We start from the raw sequence: 20,414 nt of genomic DNA, 5'->3' as shown, positions 1-20,414 counted from the left end.
TGGCTATTGAAAGTAATGCTGCAATAAACTCAGGGATGCATATATCTGTTTGAATTATGTTTTCATTTACTGGATCATATGGTAATTCTATTTTTGATTTTTTGAGGAATGTCCATACTGTTTCCCACAGTGGCTGTACCAGTTTACATTCCACAAACAGTGCATGAAGGTTCCTTCTTCACATCCTCACCAACACTTGCTGTTTCTTGTCTTTTAGATTGTAGCCATTCTGATGGATGTAAAGTGATATCTTATTGTGGTTTTGATATGTATTCCCTGATGATTTGTGATATTGAACATCTTTTCATGTGTCTGTTAGCCATCTGTGTGCCTTTCTTAGGAAACTGTCTATTCATGTCCTCTGCCCATTTTTAGATAGATTATTAGTTGTGGGTTGTGTGTGTGTGTGTGTCTGTGTGTGTATCAAGTTGTAGGACTTTTTATATCTTTTGGATATTAACCCCTTATTGGATATATTTTTTGCATATATCTTCTCCATTCATTAGGTTGCTTGATCTTCTTGTTGTTGTTGTGATTTATTTTCCTGTGCACAAGCTTTTTATTTTCATGTAGTCCCCACAGTTCATTTTTGCTTTTGTTTGCCTTGCCTGAGAGTTCATGTCTGGAAGAATGTTTCTGTGGCTGATGTCAAAGAAATTACTGCCTATGTTTTCTTCTAGGTGTTTTATAGTTTCAGGCCTTACATTTAGGTCTTAATTTTGAGTTTATTTTTGTGTGTGGTGAAAGAAAGTGGTTTACTTTCATTCTTTTGCATATAGCTGTCTAGTTTTCCCAATACCACTTATTGAAGATATATTTTTTTCTTTTTAAATATTTTATTTATTTGACAGAGACACAGTGAGAGAGGGAGCACAAGTAGGGGGACTGGGAGAGGAAGAAGCAGGCTTCCTGCTGAGCAGGGAGCCTCATGTAGGGCTTGATCCCAAGACCCTGGGATAATGACCTGAGCCAAAGGCAGATTCCTAATGACTGAGCCACCCAGGCGCCCCTAAAGAGACTGTCTTTTCCCCCATCATATGTTCTTGCCTCCTTTGTCGTAGGTTAATTGACCACATAAGCATAGATTTATTTCTGGGCTCTCTGTTCTGTCCCATTGATCTGTGTGTCTGTCTTCCCATTTGTTTGTGTCATCTTCAGTTTCTTTTATCAGTGTTTTATAGTTTTTTGGGTATATGTCTTTCACCTCTGTGGTTAAGTTTATTCCAGGGTATTTCATTCTTCTTGGTGCAATTTTAAATGGGGATTGTTTTCTTAATTTCTCTTTCTGCTTCATCATTATTAGTGCATAGAAATGCAACAGATTTCCCTCTAAACCTACTTTGTTGAGTTTTTGTTGTGAATGGATGTTGTACTTTGTTAAATGCTTTTTCTGCATCTGTTGAGATGATCATATAGTTTTTATCCTTTCTCTTGTTAATGTGATGCATTATATTGATTGATTTTGGGAATATTGAACTACCCTTGCATTCCTGGAATAAATCCTACTTGATTGTGGTGAATGATATTTTTAATGTGTTGTTGGATTTGATTTGCTTATATATATATATATATATATATTTTTTAAATTTTATTTATTTATTTATTTGACAGAGAGAGATCACAAGTAGGCAGTGAGGCAGGCAGAGAGAGAGAGTGGGAAGCAGGCTCCCCACTGAGCAGAGAGCCTGATGTGGGCTCGATCCCAGGACCCTGGGATCATGAACTGAGCTGAAGGCAGAGGCTTTAACCCACTGAGCCACCCAGGTGCCCCTTGCTTATATTTTTTTGAGGATCTTTACATCTGTCTTCATCAGAGATAAATGCCTGTAGCTTTTATATTTTATACTGTATTAATCTGGTTTTTGGTGTCAGGGTAATGTTGGCCTCATATAAGGAATTTGGAAGCTTTTGTCTTCTATTTTTAGGAATTGTTTGAGAAGAATAGTTATTAACTCTTCTTTAAATGCTGGGTAAAATTCACCTGCGAGGGGCGCCTGGGTGGCTCAGTTGGTTAAACAACTGCCTTCGGCTCAGGTCACAATCCCAGGGTCCTGGGTTTGAGCCCTCATCGGGTTCCCTGCTCAGTTGGGAAGCCTGCTTCTCCCTCTGCCACTCCCCCTGCTGTGTTCTCCTGCTCTCTCTCTGTCAAATAAATAAGTAAAATCTTTAAAAAGAAAATTCACCTGTGAATCCACCTAGTCCTGGACTTTTACTGGGAATTTCATTACTGGTAATTAGTCTGTTCAATTTTCTTTCTTCCTGATTCAGTCTTGGAAGGCTATATGTTTTTAGGAATTTATCCATTTCTTCAAAGTTGTCCAGTTTGTTGGCATGTAATTTGTCATAATATTCTCTTATAATTCTTTGTATTTCTGTGATATTGTTATTTTTCCTGCTTTATTTCTGATTTTACTTATTTGAGTCCTCCCTCTTATTTTCTTGAGGAGTCTGGCTAAAGGTTTATCAGTTTTGTTGATCTTTTCAAAGAATTGGCTCCTAGCTTTATTGATCTGTTCTATTGATTTTTTGGTCTTCATTTTATTTATTTCTGTTCTGATCTTTAATATTTTCTTCCTTCTACTGGATTTGGCTTTATTCTGCTTTTTCCAGCTTCTTTATTTGAGATTTTTCTTGTTTCTTGAGGTAGGCCTGTATTGCTATGAACTTCCCTCTTAGAACAATTTTTGCTGCGTCCCAAAGATTTTAGACAGTTGATTTTTTTTTTTTTTTTTTTTTTTTTTAGAAAATCAGCAAGGAAACAATGACTTTGAGTGACACATTAGACCAAATTGTCCTAATATATATATTCAGAACATTCCACCCCAAAACAGTGGAGTACATATTCAAGTGCACATGGGACATTCTTCAGAATAGATCACATCCTAGGCCACAGAATAAGTCTCAATAAATTCAAAAGATTAAAATTATATCATACATCTTTTCTGACCACAATGATATGAAACTGGAAATCGTCACAAGAAAAAATCTGGAAAGAACACAAATGCATGGAAGCTACATGGCATGCTGCTAAATGAATGGGCCAATCAAGAAATCAAAGAGGAAATAAAAAAGTACATGGAGACAAATGAAAATGGGTTTTCACTCTTAAAAAAAAATTGGATAGGAGTAGTACAGTATACTTTATGGCATCAATTTCTCTAAACACAAGGTAGAAATCATTAGTCCAATGTGAAAAATTCATGTTCTGTTCAGAAAGTTGTAATATTAAAACTTTCAAGTTCTAATATGGAGATTTTGAGACATCGATTTATTCAACAGAAGCTTTTTTCCCTTGTGTGACTATGTGCTAAGCACTGCTGGGATTGCAGTGATGCCCAATCAAACAGACCCAGAATAAGGTTGCTTCAGTTTTCACATTTTACATTTGAATGACAACTGGTCACTTTTTTCAATGATTTTTTTTGCCATCCAAACGTCTTAATTACCAAAAATAGAAGAATAATTGTTTGCTTAGTTTCTTTTTCACTTAGCTTCTTTGAAGTGTTAATAATACTACAATGTATTTTTCCTTGGGTGAATCCACTAGAAATTTTTTTTTTAAATAAGTGGAGTGGCTTTCTTTTTTTAGCCATGGTTGTTTTTGTTACAGTGTACGTGAAGGAAAATTGGAACATACACTTGCTCGAGACTTGGTTCCAGGTGATACAGTTTGCCTTTCTGTTGGGGACAGAGTTCCTGCTGATTTACGCTTGTTTGAGGTAAGTTTGTTGTTTTAATTTCTTTAGGCTGCTGTAATGAAATATCATAGCCTGTATTGCTTATAAACGACTGAAGATTATTTCTGATAGTTCTGGAGGCTGGGAAATTCAAGATTGAGGGTTCAGCCCAGTTGCATTCTGATGAGGTCCTCCTCTGGTTCATAGCTGGTGCCTTCTCTCTGTCCTTACATGGTGGAAGGGGCTAGGATGCTCTGAGGTGGTCTCTTTTATAAGAAGACTAATCCCATTTGTGAGAGCTCCACCCTCACTACTTAAGCACATCTCAAAAGTCACACCTCCTATTACCTTATGTTTGAGGGTTAGGATTTCAGCATATAAAGTTGCAATGGGGACACATATTCAGACCACAGCATTTGGTAATCTGAGGAGTGAAAATACTTGGATGTAGATTGAAGGATAGACATTAGTAATTTTAAGAATTAATGCATAGTTGATTTGGACTCTTGGGTTTTCAAGTTTAAAATGTAACATATATAAACATGTCTTCTTTTCTTAAAATATATTTATCTTTACCACAGAGTCTTTTGAGATATCCATTAGTGAATCAGCTGATCTTTATGAAAATGTGTGGTAGGTCTTGTGGGAGACACAAAGATGATGTAATGGGTCCTTCTGATCAGGGAGCATACTATTTGTGTACATAAATCACTCACCATATAATAAGATAGAACCTGGTAAGTGACTAAGAGAAGTACAAAGAGTGGAGTATGAAAATTTAGAGAAAAGAGCGGTTACTTCTGATTTGAGTGAAAATCAGATAATGCCTCAGACAACATAGCTTTGGTGGTAAGAATCGAAGGGTGGTACTAGGCAGAGACGAGGAAGTCCATGAAGCAGCATTATTCAGATCACTATGAATGTCCTACTGTATAGTACAGGGCTAGAATATGTTAGGGGTAGAAAATATATGGTGGAATCAGATTCAGGGAGCCTTGGATGCAAAGCTTTACTTCAGATTTTATTGGTTAGGAATTAGATTTGAAGGTCATGTGCAGCTGGCAAATAATCTTACCCTTAATCTGGCCACAGTGTATAGAATAGATTGGCTAGAAAATGGAGTTAGGCACCTGGTTTAGCATGCCAGTCTCATCTACTTTTTGGAATTAACAGGCTGTTGTTCATCAACACCTGTAGAGGTGTCAGTCTTTGAATACTTACTATGTCCCCAAATCCGAGTGTTCTTAGAGGTTATGGAAAGCCTAAAGAACCTTTCTGAACTATAAGAACAGACTTTGTTTAGTCCTGAAGTAATGGCCTTTTTTTTTCAAATACTTAACAGTTTCTCCTTAGGAAGATACCAGATTGCTTTAATTGGTTAGAGGAAATAATTGATAATATGACAAGGGAATATTGTTAATTTTGCTTTATTATTTTCTGCTCTTAGTTTATCTTTTTATATCTTTTTTTTTTTTACTCATTTCCTCTCCTTTCTATTTCTATTCCTAATACTTAGTTTAGGAGAAGACCTTGGATTATTATTCCTTAGAGATTTGGTAGTTTTGTCACTTGATGTAATCATCTTCTCTTTCCCCAGAGGGCCCTAATTTGGAGTTTATATCATCATTTATTCTGGAGTCCTTTTCTTCCAGTTTAGAAGCAGACCTCCTCAGTAGGGTAGTAAGAAGATGGTGTTTCCCATTATTTGAACATTTTGAGCAGTATAATGACATACAAACTTTAAAACACCATTTAACTTGGTAAAATATTTAGGGTTTTCATTTAAATAAGGGTTAATTGACCTAAGAATTAATTATTTCAGAATTCATGTGCAAATAGGAAAAAAGACTTAATGTTGTCATGTTGCAACTGTAGGGAACCTATCATAAATTTCGAAGGTTCAGATTTTGACTATAAAACTTGCCTGGGCATTATAGTTACAAGTTCAGTGATATGAGTGCTTCACAACTTTTATTTGGTATTATTTGTTTGTAGGCTGTGTCTTAAGTCAGGTCAGGCTATTGTAATCAAATACCACAGACTGGGTGGGTTGGGAGAGTGATTGGCTCTCTTCCACTTCTTATAAAGCCACTAATCTCATTTTGAGGGCCTCACCCACACAAGCTCATCTAACTCTAGTTATTTCTCAAGGTAATTACCATCATATTGGAGATTAAAACTTCAACATGAATTTTACTGGGACACAATTCAGTCCATAGCAGGCTGAGGCTGTCATTTGTAAATCCTTAAAGAAGATTAATATTGATAACTTAAGGAATTCTGTATTTTGTTTTCTTACCTGAGTCATTTTCCATAGCCAAGGAATGAACCAGTATGTGTTGATGGCAGTAATCTTACTGTCACAGAATTTTTTTCTCCGTCAGTGCCTGGTTCAAATAATTATTATTTGATATTCAATAATATTCAATTATTTGAACATTGGTTCAAATAATGAAGAGGTAGACCAAAGAGTGGTGGGCAGCAAAGCAAGGCTTGAGGAAGGACGAGATCTGAGAGGGTTGCCACTGGAATTTGTAAGGCTAGGGGTTTTTATGGGTTTGTTGACTGGCTGTTTTAACCTAATTAACCCTCCTGTGCCTGTATCTAATCAGATTTTTGTCACTGGGAAAGGATGGAGGGCTCCTTCCAGGGTGGTGTAAAATCCTTTTAAGTGTGATTTCCTCTTAGGGTGGGGCGGGGGCGTGGAAGCTGGGGTTTGGGATGTGGGGGTAGGTGGGTGGGTGGTGGAAAACCTTGTCCATACCTGCCTACCTGCCTTCCTACCATCCTTCATTATCTACTAACTTAGGAGCCTTAGAGTCACTGATGGAGCTCGTATAGTAAAACAGAAATTGAGCTATGGGTATGTTTTTCAGTTTTTTTTTCCTGAGGGCTTTTATTTTAATTTTTAATAGTATCTGAGAAGAGGCACCACTGACCATTAATTGGTGGTAGCTAATGGATTGGTCAGACTGTGACTTTAGATGAAGGAATCTTATAGACCATACCTACATAACTGTACATTTTGCCTTTTTGGAAATGTAACGTATTTTTCTTATTGTTTCAGTAAAGTATCAATATTTGAACAAACAATTCTTTGTGAGAGAAAACAATCTAGGAGTCAAAGAAAAAGAGGGTTTCTTTTGTCTATTGAAAATATTTTACTTCTCTCAGGTTTAACTTTCTGACTAAGCCTGAAATGTTGCCTGCAATGTAGCAAGTTTTTTCTTTTACTTGAAGTTCTGAATGAGTAATTCCATGGACACACTTTTTTGTGGCACTTGCTTATGGGTAGCTTATATCATTCTTTGAAGCTGTCTAAGATCTAGACACTGGGGACAATTTCTTTCTTTTTTTTTAATGTTTTTATATGATTTTCTAAGTTTGTCAAACTTTTTATTTATTTATTTATTTGTTCTTTTTAAAAGATTTTATTTATTTATTTGAGAGGGAGAGAGAGAGAGAGAGAGAGTGAGCATGAGAAGAGGGGAGGGTCAGAGGGAGAAGCAGACTCCTTCCCGAACAGGGAGCTCTATGCGGGACTCAATCCGGGGACTCCAGCATCGTGACCTGAGCTAAAAGCAGTCGCCTAACCAGCTGAGCCACCTAGGTGCCCTATATCAAACTTTTTTAAAGAGAACCACCAGTTATATGCCTGAAGGCCAAGAATTAGCCAATTTTATAACCCTGAATTTTCAATTGAAAACTGGTTTTCATTTAAACCCGGGTCAAAAGATATCTCCACTAGGAGTAAAAGCCTACTGGGGGCTTTGTTCAGAAGTCCCAACTTAAAACAAGCCAGTTGGCATTACATAGTGAGCCTTTTAACATCACACATCCATATACTTTGTTATAGTAGTTTAGCTCAGTGAGTAGTTTTTGGTTTCTTTAGAGTTATTCCCTCCTATTCCTTAGTTCCCAAGTAAAAACCAATGATGAAGAGCAAAGATCTACTTTGGCTACCTACCAGTAGAAGGAGTCAAAGATAGTCTTCTTGACTGAAACTTTATGTCCCTTTCAGTAAAGCTCACAGTTTTACCAGTTTTACGCACACTTTTGCTAAGACCCTTCCTCTGAGTTGGGTAATTTCATTAGAGGAGCTATCTTTCTGTGTAAGAGCATTCTGATTTCCTGAGTTACAAAATATATTTTCCATTTACTCAGTGAAAACCTTGATATTCTGGTGAAACTCAGAATCCAGCTTTGTCTGCTATGCTTTTTGAAAAAAAAAAATTATTTTCAAGCATTTGCTAGAATATAAGCGCATTTAATGGTATGTTAAATTTACTTATTTTGTTAACGGAGCTAGTTTAGGCAAGATGTAATGCCTCTTTTTGGAAATTGGTCTGTGTTAAGAGGTCATTTTAGCCATTCAGTAAATATTTGAGTATCGTTTATAGAACACTGTACCAGGTTTTAGGGCTAGGAAGTGAAAAGATACAATTTGTGCCCTTTCTACTGGGAGAAAGGGCAATTTGCAAACAACTGTAATTCAAAGAATAAAGTGTGTATTATGAATTGACCATATGAGTTTAGGTAAGCCACTTAACTAGGTCTCTTGTTTTCTCACTGTGACAGAGTTGCCCCAGGGCATTATATCCTAACTTTGAAGGTACATAGGAATCTCTGGGTTTTGTTTTGGCAGCTCTGGGGTGGGGCCAAGAGTCTGCATTCTTTTTTTTTTTTTTTTTTTAAAGATTTTACTATTTATTTAACAGAGAGAGTGCAGGAGCACAAGCAGGCTCCCTGCAGAGCAAGGTGATAGGGGGCTCAATTCAGGAACCTTGGGATCACAACTCGAGCTGCAGGAGATGCTCAAGATGCTCAACCAACTGAGCCACCCAGGTGCCCAAAGAGTCTGCATTCTTAACTAGCTATTAGTCCATGCCAAAAGTGCTGGTCTATGTACCACATATAGAAAGATTAAAAAAAAAAAAAACACACATACAAAACTTCACTGAGATGTAATGCACACTCAAAACAATTTGCACATTTAAAATCTATCATGCGGTCACTTTCCATATAGTCTGAATTGTGCAACCATCACCACAGTGTTAATTGTAGAACATTTTTATCACTCCCCAAAGAACACCTTCACCTTTTAGTAGTCTGTATGTCCTTTCCCCTGCCCCAGTGTCTGGTAGGCACTAATTTGCTTGCTCTGTCTGTATACATGTACCTATTCTGGACATTTCATTATAAATGGAATTAAATACTATGTAGTCTTTTGTGTCTGCCTTCCTTTAGTTAACACTGTTTTCAGGATTCATCCATGTTGTAGCACATATCAATATTTCATTGCTTTTTATTGCCAAATAGTATTCCATTGTATGTATATACCATTCTGTTATAAATCCATTTACATTTAAAGTGATTATTGATAGAGGACTTTCTTAGGCCATTTTGCTATTTGTTTTCTTTCTTTCCTTTTTTTTTTTTTTTTTTTTAGATTTTATTTATTTATTTGACAGAAAGCAAGAGAGCACAGGCAGGGGGAGCAGCAGAGGGAGAAGGAGAAGCAGGCCTCCCACTGAGCAGGGAGCCTGATGTGGGGCTTGGTCCCAGGACCCTGGGATCATGACTGGAGCTGAAGGCAGTCATTTAACCAACTGAGCTACCCAGGCACCCCTTCTATTTGTTTTCTGTATGTGTTATATTTTTTCCTCACTTTCTCTAATCTCTCCTTTTTTTGTGTGTTTGAGGTTTTTAAAAAATACATTTAGATTACCTCCTGAATTTTTTTTCTGTACACTTTTTACATATTTTCTTGGTGGTTATGATGTGGATTTCAGTTACATCCTAAATTTAGGGACGCCTGGGTTGCTTAGGCATTTAAATGTCTGCTTTCAGCTCAGGTCATGATCCTGGCATCCCAGGATCAAGCGCAATGTTTGGCTTTCTACTTAGTGGGGAGTCCACTTCTCTCTGCCTGCCACTCTGCCTTTTTGTGTGCTTGCATTCGCACTTGCTGTCTCTCTGACAAATAAATAGATTAAAAAAAAATCCTAAATTTAGTACTGTGGTTTGAATTCATGCCAACTTTTCTCACTAGCATGCAAAAACTTAGCTCCTATACAGCTTGCTTTGCCTCTACCTTCATGTTGTTGTCACAAACTATATTTTTATGCATTCTGTGCCTATTTGCCATATATTTCTAAGCACATTATATAAATCAGGAAATTTGGGGAGTCACAAAGTAAAAATAAAATAATGATTGCATTTATATTTCCATGTGTAGTTATGTTTACTGGAGTTTATTTCTTCATATGGCTTTGAGTTACTTTCCGATCTCCGTTTGTTTTAGCTTGAAAGACTCTATTTCAGCATTTCTTGTGGGGCATGTCTGCTAGTAATGAATTATCTTAACTTTTGTTTAAGTGGAAATGTTCTAATTTTTCTTCATTTTTGAAAGATAGTTTTGCTGGATGTAGGCTTCTTTTTGGTCTTTTTTTTTTTTTTTTTCTTATAGCACTTTAGATATGTCTTGGTTCTAGCCTCCATGGTTTCCAGTAAGAAATGGGCTGCTAATCTTATTGAGTATATGTGATGAGTTCCTTCATCTTTGCTGTTTTCATGATTGTGTCTTTGTCTTTCAGCAGTCTGATTATATCTGTCAAACTAGATGGGTTTGAGTTTTTTACTTTTTGGAGTTTATTGAGCTTCTTTGATATATAGATTGATGTCTTTTATTAAATTTGGGAACTTTTCATTCCATTATCTTTACAAATATTCTTTCTGCCCATTTCATTCCCCCCCCCCCACTACATTATACTTATATTGCTGTGTTTGATGATGTCCCACAGGTACCTCAAGTTCTGTTCATTTTTCTTATTTTTTTTCCTCTCTGTCCTTTAGACTGGTTAATTTCAGTTGTCCTGTCTTTTTGTTTGCTTATTTTTTCCCCTGTCCTTTTTCAGATCTGCTATTGAACCCCTCCAGGGAACTTATCATTTCAATTGTACTTTTAGCATCAGGATTTCTGTTTGTTTTCTTTTTATGTTTTCTTTCTCTCAGGTGGTAGTCTTTTTTTTTTTTTAAAATTAATTGTTTTCCTGATTTCCTTTAGTTCTTTGTCCATGGTTTTCTTTAGTTTACTGAGCATATATAAGACAGTGATTTAAAGTCTTTCTGGTAAGTCCAGTGTCTGGCCTTGCTGAGGGATGATTTTATTTTTGTCAGTTCATTTTTTCCTGTGAATAGGTCATTCTTTTGGTTTTTTTTGTATTTATAATTTTTTGTTGAAAACATATTTTGAATGTTGTACTGTCATAATTCTGTACATTAAATTCTACCCTTCCTCAAGTTTTTTTTTTTTTTATTGTTGAGAGTTGCAGTGGTTGAATTTGTTTAGTCACTTTACTTAAAAAAAAAAAAAAAAAGTTACAATCCACCCCCCCACCCCCCCCGCCGGCCAAAGACTGTATTCCTTTTTACGTGTGGTCACTGATGTTTCTGTTCCATTATTTCAACAGTCAGCTTTATCTTTGCCGATTCAAAGAGGAAAAACAGTTACTACTCTCTTGGTCTTTGTAACTTGTCTTTGAGTTGGGGCATTTCTTGATCGTTGAACCTAGGCTGTCTCCAAACCTGCCTTCACCTTTACCTGCTTGTGCCAAATCCACAGATCTGTCATAATGCAAGTCTAGGGTCTTCTCAGGTCTTTCTGAGCACACATATGGTTATAGGCATCCATTTTGCACTCTGTCTTCCCTGGTATATGTGGCAGCCCTTCCAAGCTCATTTTCTCTCACAAAATTTCCTCTTTGGCTTCTTTCTTCCTAGTCTTTTGGTTGTGTCTGCTACTTGCTTTATTCCTAGTCCCTTGCCTATTAGTATATGTCCTTAATCCTTTGGCAGACAGCCAAAAAGTCACTGTAGTTGCATTGGAGTGGAGTGGTGAAATAAATATTAGCCTCTGCACCAGTCCCCCAGGGAACTGCCAGACAGGTTAAAACACAGAAATATAGTCTTTTTAAGAACAAGGTCTTTTTTAGCCCCAACTGCCAGTAAGCTGCAACAGGAAGACATGCATCTGTCCCCACAGCCAGTACAGCTTCTCTGGGCGGTTGGCATATTAGACAGGTAAACAAAAATGCCACAGGACCTTCTTACCAAAATTCAGCTGCCTTTTCCTTCATTAAACACTTCCTTGGTTGTTTTAAGCTTTTGATTCAAGAGTTGATTCTGTCAAGTTTTTGCCAGCCTATGATTGTTTTAGTAGAGGGACCAATTTTTTGAGTGCCCTATTCACAAGTTTTTATATCAACTTCAGTGTATTTTTTTGATAGGTCACCTTGATAAATTGATTTACAGTGTGTTGCTCCCCCTCTTATTGTAATTTATCACTGAAACTTTGGTTTTAAAAATTTCTGAATTATTAAACATGTACAGACTTGTTAAAAAGAAGCATTTTTTAAATTAGCTGTCAAATGAAATTGAGTAGAATATTGGTGAAGGTATACAGTATATTCGTGGAATTTAGAAACATTCCTGTTTACTAAAAACTGTTCGGTGTAATCACTCATTTTGGCTTTGGAAAGGATGTATATTTCTGAAGTAGTATTGTCATTATTCAGTTTGGAAAACCCACCCATATGTAGAGCACTGGGAATGTTGATTCTCTTAGACTGTATAAGCTTGAGCTGTGCTTATTAGGGTTTTGTTGTCCGATTCTTTATAGATCATTTGTTAAAAAGCAGGGTGAGCTGAGGAATGCTATTTATGTTTAAAATGTTGAAGAGAAAACTTTTTTTCTCATTAAGTCACTAGAATATAAAAAGACATTATGGGAGGGTTTGAAATGAGACTTAGTCTCTTTGCTTTAAGATTTTCAATTCAAATGAGTAGGAAAGGACTGTTGCAAAGGTAGGTCGGTCCCTTTTTGAAATTTGTTTTCTTTAAGTAGTCTTAGCAAAATCATTGTTGACCAAATACTGGTCTTTAAGTTATTAGCAACTTGATCAAGTTGAATCTGTCTACCACTTAAGTCAGAAAGTTAACAGTTCATGTAAATATTTACCATGGGGTAAAATCCATTTCATGTAGGCCTTTTTAATAATTTATAACACTTGGTTGTGATGCAGGTAGGTTGGGTCCAGGAACCCAAGGAATGCTCCTATAGGTGCAGCCAAGAGGGTTCTTGGCTTCATGTAGGATAGAAATCAAATATGAGTAGGAGAAAGTGAAAACAGAGTTTATTGAATAGTGTGAGTGACAGAAAATAGCAGGAGGGGTGTCTGGGAGACTTGAAAAGGAGAAGAGAATGCATCTTGGTATTGCTTGGGATTAGGGGTTTATATTGAAAGAGGTCTAAGATACATGTTCTTCAGGAATCCTGGGTAGGGTCTAATCAAAGGTGAATGTCAGGTGAGCAATAGGTGTTATTCCATAAATGACTAAAGTAGTGGGTGTTGATGCCAGTGTCAGCTGAGGTTTGTTCAAAGAACATGTTCAAGATCTGGCTCTTGGATGTTGTTAGGTGTTAGGTACCTAGGACAAAACTCAGAGAGTGGTTAACTTTCTCGCTTCCCCCTTGAAGTGGGAACATAGCTTCTTTGGCTGATTCAGAAACAGAATACAGAACACAAGTAAATGAGGCCTAACAGAAAAATAGTGGAGATGCAGCCTTTCTAAAATGGAGTCCCTTCAGCTTCCCTACTTTAGTTGGTTAGGCTTTGATTGCTAATAACTAGAGCTCATGAAGAAGTTTAAATTACATTTTCCTTCATTTGGATAAACAGTAAGAGGAATCTTAATTTTTGTGACCAAAAGTAAGAAATTTTGTCCTGGTCAGACAACTGCAGATGATTAGTTTGGAATTCTTTTCTGGGGAAAGAAAGCCATTTCTGATTTTCTTTGAATTCTGGACTAGAGAGGTAACTGACTTAGTAGCATGCAGTATACCAAGCCTTTCTTTAGTTTAATAACTTATTTATAGCTGTTGATTGTTTCATATTAACTGTAATTTTTTTAAGCATTAATTTTTTGCTTTTTAGGAAAACTTATGTGACTTTGGCTTTTAGTTTCTTTCTGCCTATTATTTTATAGGAATAATCCTTTGAAGTTGTTCAACCAGTTTTATTCTGCAGATGTTAAATATTCAGATATGGATTATGTATACGTCTCGATTCTTTTATTTATATTCTGACTCTTGAACTGTATTGTCTTTTATTCACACCTCCAGTAGAGTACCTGAAGAATAATACAGAGAAAGTGAAACATAATCAGTTATCCTATTCATTAACAGCTCTTCTGAAGGTTTAATATTTAAACTTCTGGCTAGAAGGCATGGAATTGGCTGGTTCTTTGATTTCATTTTATCCTGCTCATTTATCATTCTCATAAATGCAATGGAAAAATAAATGCCTCTAATATCTTTCTTCTCAAGATGAATAAAATTGTGACTTTGTTAAACTGTAATAGGCTTGCCTAATTCATTAAATACCACCTTCTTAGAAATGACTTTCTTTCCCTCCCTCAAAACTATTTCCTGCGGAAACTCTTGTAATCACTTTAAGAGAAAATACATTGTAACTTAGAAAATAGTCTGGCTCAGGGCATCTGGCTGGCTCAGTTGGAAGAACATGCAACTCTTGATCTTTTGGGTCTTGAGTTCAAGCCCCACATTGGATGTAGAAATTACTTAAGAAAAGTTTAAAAAGATATTCTTGTTCAACAGATAGCTGAGATCTGTGCAGTTTGCTACATTGTATGATTTGGACAAATTTTATTGATAATGTATTATTTAATTTATTTTTTTTAATTAAAGTAAGCTTTAGGCCTAATGTGGGGCTCAAATTCAGGACCCTGGTATTGGTAGTAATTTGCTCTATTGATTGAGCCAGCCAGGTGCCCCATTGATAATATATTCTTAATTTTTTTTTAAAGATTTTATTTATTTATTTGACAGAGAGAGAGATCACAAATAGGCAGAGAGGCAAGCGGGGGGGGGGGAAGCAGGCTCCCTGCTGAGCAGAGAGCCCCATGCGGGACTTGATCCCAGGACCCTGAGATCATGACCTGAGCCGAAGGCAGAGGCTTAACCCACTGAGCCACCCAGGGGCCCTATTCTTAATTTTTTAATACATTTATAATTTAACAAATTATAGATTTATATATAATACAAATATATACACATATATATAAAATAAAGATCTAAAGCTCCTTTTTCCCCCCACATCAGTTTCTACACTAGACAGAGCTGACTGCTATTGTGCTAAAAATAATCTCTTTTTTGTAGAAAAACCTGATTTGAACAAAAATTCCTATTAAATGGTTATTGAACTGCTAAGGTTGACACTGAAGAGCGAGGTCACTGACAGAGCCAATAAAGCTATGCTTTTCTTCCCTTTTTAAAAAGTCAGATTATTTTCACATTCTTTGTTCTGATAGACAGCCACCAAGTGTATTTGTCAGTGTTTAAGATTTATGTCTAAAATAGAAAATCTTCAGTGGAAAAACATTAATTTTGCCTTTCTCAGAGAGGAGGAGTTTTGTAGATCATCACTGTGTATGATACAGTACAAGGCCTGGCACTAATAAATATTTTTTAAGTGAATGAATCAATGAAATTGATCAAGTTAAAATTTAGTTTTACTGTATGGATGGGGATAATCCATGAGCCAATTTTTAATATTTCTTTTCTATGACATATTTATGCTCATGAAAATATGAGCCATTTAAAAGATGAAATTTATTATTTCCACCTCTGTACCATGCTCCTCCCCAAAACACCCAGCGGGATTTCAAGCTTAGAGTATTTTGCATATAGTATGAGCAGTCAGTCAAGAGGCGTAATTGAGAACACCAGCTCAGTTTATAATAACAGCATGACTATAGTCATTTACCTGCTCTGGGTTCATTTCCTTATTTATTTTCTAGGTTCTATCTCAGTGCCTAGTACATAGGTAGTCAATAAATGTTTTTTGGGTGAACAGATTAACCTGTAAAATGAGTAAAATCATGCACTGGGTCCTAGTTTCTCAAAGTACCCTAAAGACCCTAGAATGAGAGCTTCTAGAATAAAATGGATCAAAGAAATTTGTGACACTCTATTCCATTGATTCCCAAAGTTAAATATGCCTCAGAATCACCTGGAGGGCTTATAAATAATCTTGTAGGTTTACACTCCCACCTCCATATTTGAAGTAGGGTAGTGAATTTCTAACAAGTTCTGAGGAGGTAGGGAGAGATGATGCTGGTTATGCTGGTCCTGCTGGGACCAAACTTTGACAGCTCCTTTTGTACCTGTATTCCAGTTGAGGTGATTCACACTAACCTGTTGAAGGTTTAAAGAAGCACTACCTAAGTAGGGGAAGCTGTTAACTCTTAACTCAGTTATTTCTAAAACTTATTTGACTTTATTTATTTATTTATTTTTAAATTTATTTTATACTGCTTGCACTTTATAGTTCCTATTCTGTGTGTGTGTGAGAGAGAGAAGGGGGGGAGAGAGAGAGAGAGAGAGAGTCATCTATCACATTATACTCAATTTCTATGAACATCTTTGGAACTATTTTTCTCTGGGTCATACTTTCAGAATATGTTTTCCACATATAAAATGATGATTTTATTTGTTTTTGGCATGCTATGATAGGTGAAAACTTACTTATGCTAGGAGTGAAACTCTCAGAATTGAATCCTCTTGCACAGATGGAAGAGAGTATGGTATTTTTGATCTACATGGAAACATTTATGTACATTTTTGATTTTTTTGCTGACATACATTTTGGATAAATGTAAGGATATATATAGCAAGCAAAGTTTCATGAAAATTGCCCCCAAAATGATGAAATGATTTCTCTCTCAGTACTTTTTATATCTTTTATTCATATTTCTCTTCTGGATGTCTGCTTTTAATCTGCCAAACACATTTTCATAACTTCAGTTTATGGCAGAATTAGGAAGTAATATTTTATCATGAGAATTGTTTTCTCCAGATAGTCTCAGCTAGTGTTCCTTTAGTTGTATTTTGAAATTTAAGCTAATCTTGTCTCCCAATATAGCATTCTGTTTTGCATGCTGGATTTTGTTGACTTCACTGCATATTTTAAATATGGTTGTACTTATTCTGGTCTTCTTAGAGTAATGGATATAATAAAAGATTTGGGTAATTATCAGAAAGGGAATACTTGAGAAAGAAGTGATGGTTACAAACTCTTCAGATATTAAGTATATCACAGAGAGTCTTCAGACTTGAACTTAATGGAGTACTTTATGTTCTCCAAGGCTGTGGATCTTTCCATTGATGAGTCCAGCTTAACAGGAGAGACAACACCTTGTTCTAAAGTGACTGCTCCTCAGCCGGCTGCAACTAATGGAGATCTTGCATCAAGAAGTAACATTGCCTTCATGGGAACACTGGTCAGATGTGGCAAAGCAAAGGTAACTCTTTTCTCTTGTTTTGAAAGTGGCAATTCCTTTGTTGTCAACCTTTCTTTTTAGTTCTATTTTGCTAATTTTATGTGGCTCTTTTAAAAATAGATGACAAATGACAGAATTGAACCTAAATCATAGCCACTGTTTGTGAGACGAAGGAGGACCTGTGTCCCTGAGGGGTAGTATGTTCATAGTTCTGCCATTTGCCAGATAAGGGAGTCTTTAGAAAACATAGTCCTCAGTATCTGGGGTTTTTTTTTTTTTAAGTTAGAAACAGTGGCACATGGATATGTTCATTACTAGCTAAATAAAATTTTAATTTGTGGTAATGGTACTGGCTATTACCTTCTGACTATATATCATTCACCTACTGATGGATTTTAAGTATTTGGTTTCCTAGATCCTAACATTTCACAAATATAAAAGACACGATTCAGTAGTATTTGAGGGGAAAAAGAAACTACATTATATGTCTCTCTTGAGTATAAGACAGTTTTGAATTTCAGAAATTTTAATATAGTTAAAGAATAGGCCTTAGAATTGGGTCGGAACTTTTTGTAGTAAGGCATAAGTACTAGTGATCTATAGTAATATCACAGAGTTAATTTACTAAGGGAACCTTGGATATGTGTGTTAGTCATCCTGACTATGGGCAAGACTTTGGAGAAAGTGAATGAGAGGTTTTTTTTTTTTTTTTTTTTTTTAAATTTAATTAATTAATTAATTTTTAAATTTATTTATTTTGGCTTGAGAGAGGTGATTCTATCTGAATATAAACATATTTTCCTGTTTTTCCCCTTTAGGGTATTGTCATTGGAACAGGAGAAAATTCTGAATTTGGAGAGGTTTTTAAAATGATGCAAGCAGAAGAAGTAAGTACTTACTTTGTTAATGATGTTTTAATTCCACATCTGAAGTTCTCTGTTTTAAGTACAGGAACAGAAAATATTGGTGAATTATTTTATTTACTATTGAAAGTAGTATTTTATTCAGAATATCACTCAGATGTCTTTGTTTAAAACCTAATTGGAAAGATTGTATTTAAAAGGGCTTGAATTGACATTGTTGATATGCTGAAACATTTTGATCTTCATGGTTTGTAGGGGAAAAAGGTTTATGGACAATTATTTATAGGGCCTATTCTTTTTAGAAATTAGCTTTAAATTAATTTTAAAAAGTTTTCTAAATAGTATATTTGTCTTCTACCAAAACTACCAACTTCATTTAATTCCAAGTAATGGGGAGAAAAGATTGGAAAGTAAAATAACCTGGAAAATATTCTTGTTTAAGCATGCTGAAGATTAGTTCTCTCATTGAAAATACTTTCTTATATATAAAAAAGTTGCATTCTACAAATGTCATATTCTCCCCAAATCATCTGGATTTCTCAGGTAACCTGCCAAGATTCCAGTATGTGATGCAGTGTATAAAACCATTGTGAGAAGCTTGGCAGTGAGGGGAGTGCTAGAGAAGGAAGTTAGCTGATCAGGGAGCCAGCTAGAGAAAAAGAGTTGGGTTGCAAGCTTGTTTGTGGATACAGAAAAGAGAAGATTGGAAAAGTGAGGGGCAGTGGATGATAATAAAGTCTTGGAGAAGCTGGTAGGGAGAATAGATTTCTTCTCAAAAACGGGTATGGGGAGCATTCTCCTTTTCAAATAAACAAGCTTTGAAAAGTCTCAGCCTCAGTTTCCTTTACTCCAGTAAAAGGAGTAATACTAATCTTAAGGGAGAGGTGTATATGTCATGTCATGAGTATGTTGAGCTAGCATGAATATGTCAAGCACTTAGCAGGTACTTAGTATATTTTACTGAATTTAGCTCATTATCATGACACTCTTCTCCAATTTGTCAAGGCACCAAAAACCCCTCTGCAGAAGAGCATGGACCTTTTAGGAAAACAACTTTCCTTTTATTCCTTTGGTATAATAGGTAAGAGAAGAGTGAGTATGTGTATCTCATCTATTTATTTAGGTTTTGTTGTTTGTTTGTTTTTGAGTGGGAAGGGGGAGTTTAGATAGATGAGTAAATTTTTTTATTCATTTAATTAATTTTTAGCTTACTACTACTTTTAAAAAATAAAACTAGCCCCCAACCATTGTCCTTTTCTACAAAGATAAATTAGAACTCCATACAATTCCTATCATCAAGGAACATTTCTGTAATCATTTTAGTATTTGTGTTTCTAGTTTTCAACAAAATGGATAATAATGTTTTATGGAGTAACTTTTCCTTTTTTGTTTCATATTTTCTTCATAAGTATCTTGTTATTAAATAGATGCTCATTAAATTGATGTCATAAAACAGGTTTTATAGTATTCCATTATGTGGGAAAAAAAATCTTAGGCCTCTTGTAGACATTTCTATGTTTTTTGAGTTCTTAAAATTATGTAAATGATTCTTCAGTGCAGTTATCTTATTCTTAAAAGTAAAAATTATTGGGTCAAAGAGTACCCATGTAGTTTTCAAAATTTTGGCATGTTTTTAAATGTTTTTGTTTCATATTGCCAAATAAATATTTTTCATCAGCAAAGCAGAAGTATATCTCATCCAGCACTCTTGCCAACTTTGTTGTCATTAACAGACAAATATAATACTTCTCATTATTTTATTTGACAATTTATTATAGAGAAATTGAACACTTTCCTCATATGTGTGTTGGTCCTTTTTATTTTATGACCTGACAATATATCTTTAATCTTGTGGTTTGAGTGTTAGGTTGGTAACAGCTCTTTGTATAATTAGGATATCCATCCTTTTGTTACATTTTTTTCCCTCCAATTTTTAAATTCCCTTTTAGGGATAAATGAAATAAACTTGGTACAGGAGAGAGATATAATTGAAACATCTTCTGATATAATTGTCATGTTAATAATCTTTGCAGTTATAATTTCTGTCTTTGTTCTATTCATAAAGGCTGTCCCAGCCCTATGTTGTGGAAAGTGTTTATGTTTATATCTATTTGAACATCAATCTACTACTTTAGTTTTTACTTTTGACACTTAAAATTTTACTGAATAGAATTTATTTTAGTTTAATACTTAAGGTACCCAGGGCAAACAGAAACTAAAAGCATTTGTGATTACCAAACCAGCCCTACAAGAAATATTGGGTCCTCTAAGCAAAGAGAGAGCCTAGAAGGAACAGAGACAATATACAGTAACAGTAACCTTATAGACAATACAGTGGCATTAAATTCATATCTTTCAGTAGTTACTCTGAGTATAAATGGGCTAAATGCCCCTATCAAAAGACCCAGAGTATCAGATTGGATAAAAAAACAAGACCCAATTATATGCTGTCTGCAAGAGACTCATTTTATTTTTTTTTTTTTTTTTTTTTTTTTTTTTAAAGATTTTATTT

The 20,414-nt window shown here is 35.4% G+C and overlaps 1 protein-coding gene across 6 annotated transcripts in view; it reads left to right on the top strand.

The window, feature by feature from the left end:
* Positions 1–20,414, top strand: part of ATP2C1 (ATPase secretory pathway Ca2+ transporting 1) — a 172,034-nt gene that overhangs the window by 89,841 nt on the left and 61,779 nt on the right. For all 6 annotated transcript variants that reach the window (XM_032869705.1, XM_032869709.1, XM_032869710.1 and 3 more), the window contains 4 exons: positions 3,611–3,719; positions 16,905–17,060; positions 17,858–17,926; positions 18,908–18,983. In XM_032869705.1, coding sequence (XP_032725596.1) covers positions 3,611–3,719; positions 16,905–17,060; positions 17,858–17,926; positions 18,908–18,983 — 410 coding nt within the window. The remainder of the gene's footprint in view (positions 1–3,610; positions 3,720–16,904; positions 17,061–17,857; positions 17,927–18,907; positions 18,984–20,414) is intronic.

The sequence above is a fragment of the Lontra canadensis genome, unplaced genomic scaffold, assembly GCF_010015895.1.
Source record: "Lontra canadensis isolate GAN:19392208 unplaced genomic scaffold, GSC_riverotter_1.0 scaffold38, whole genome shotgun sequence".
NCBI classification, from domain to species: domain Eukaryota; kingdom Metazoa; phylum Chordata; class Mammalia; order Carnivora; family Mustelidae; genus Lontra; species Lontra canadensis.
Note: the sequence above shows the minus strand (reverse complement) of the source record. Positions and strands in the feature narration are given on the sequence as shown.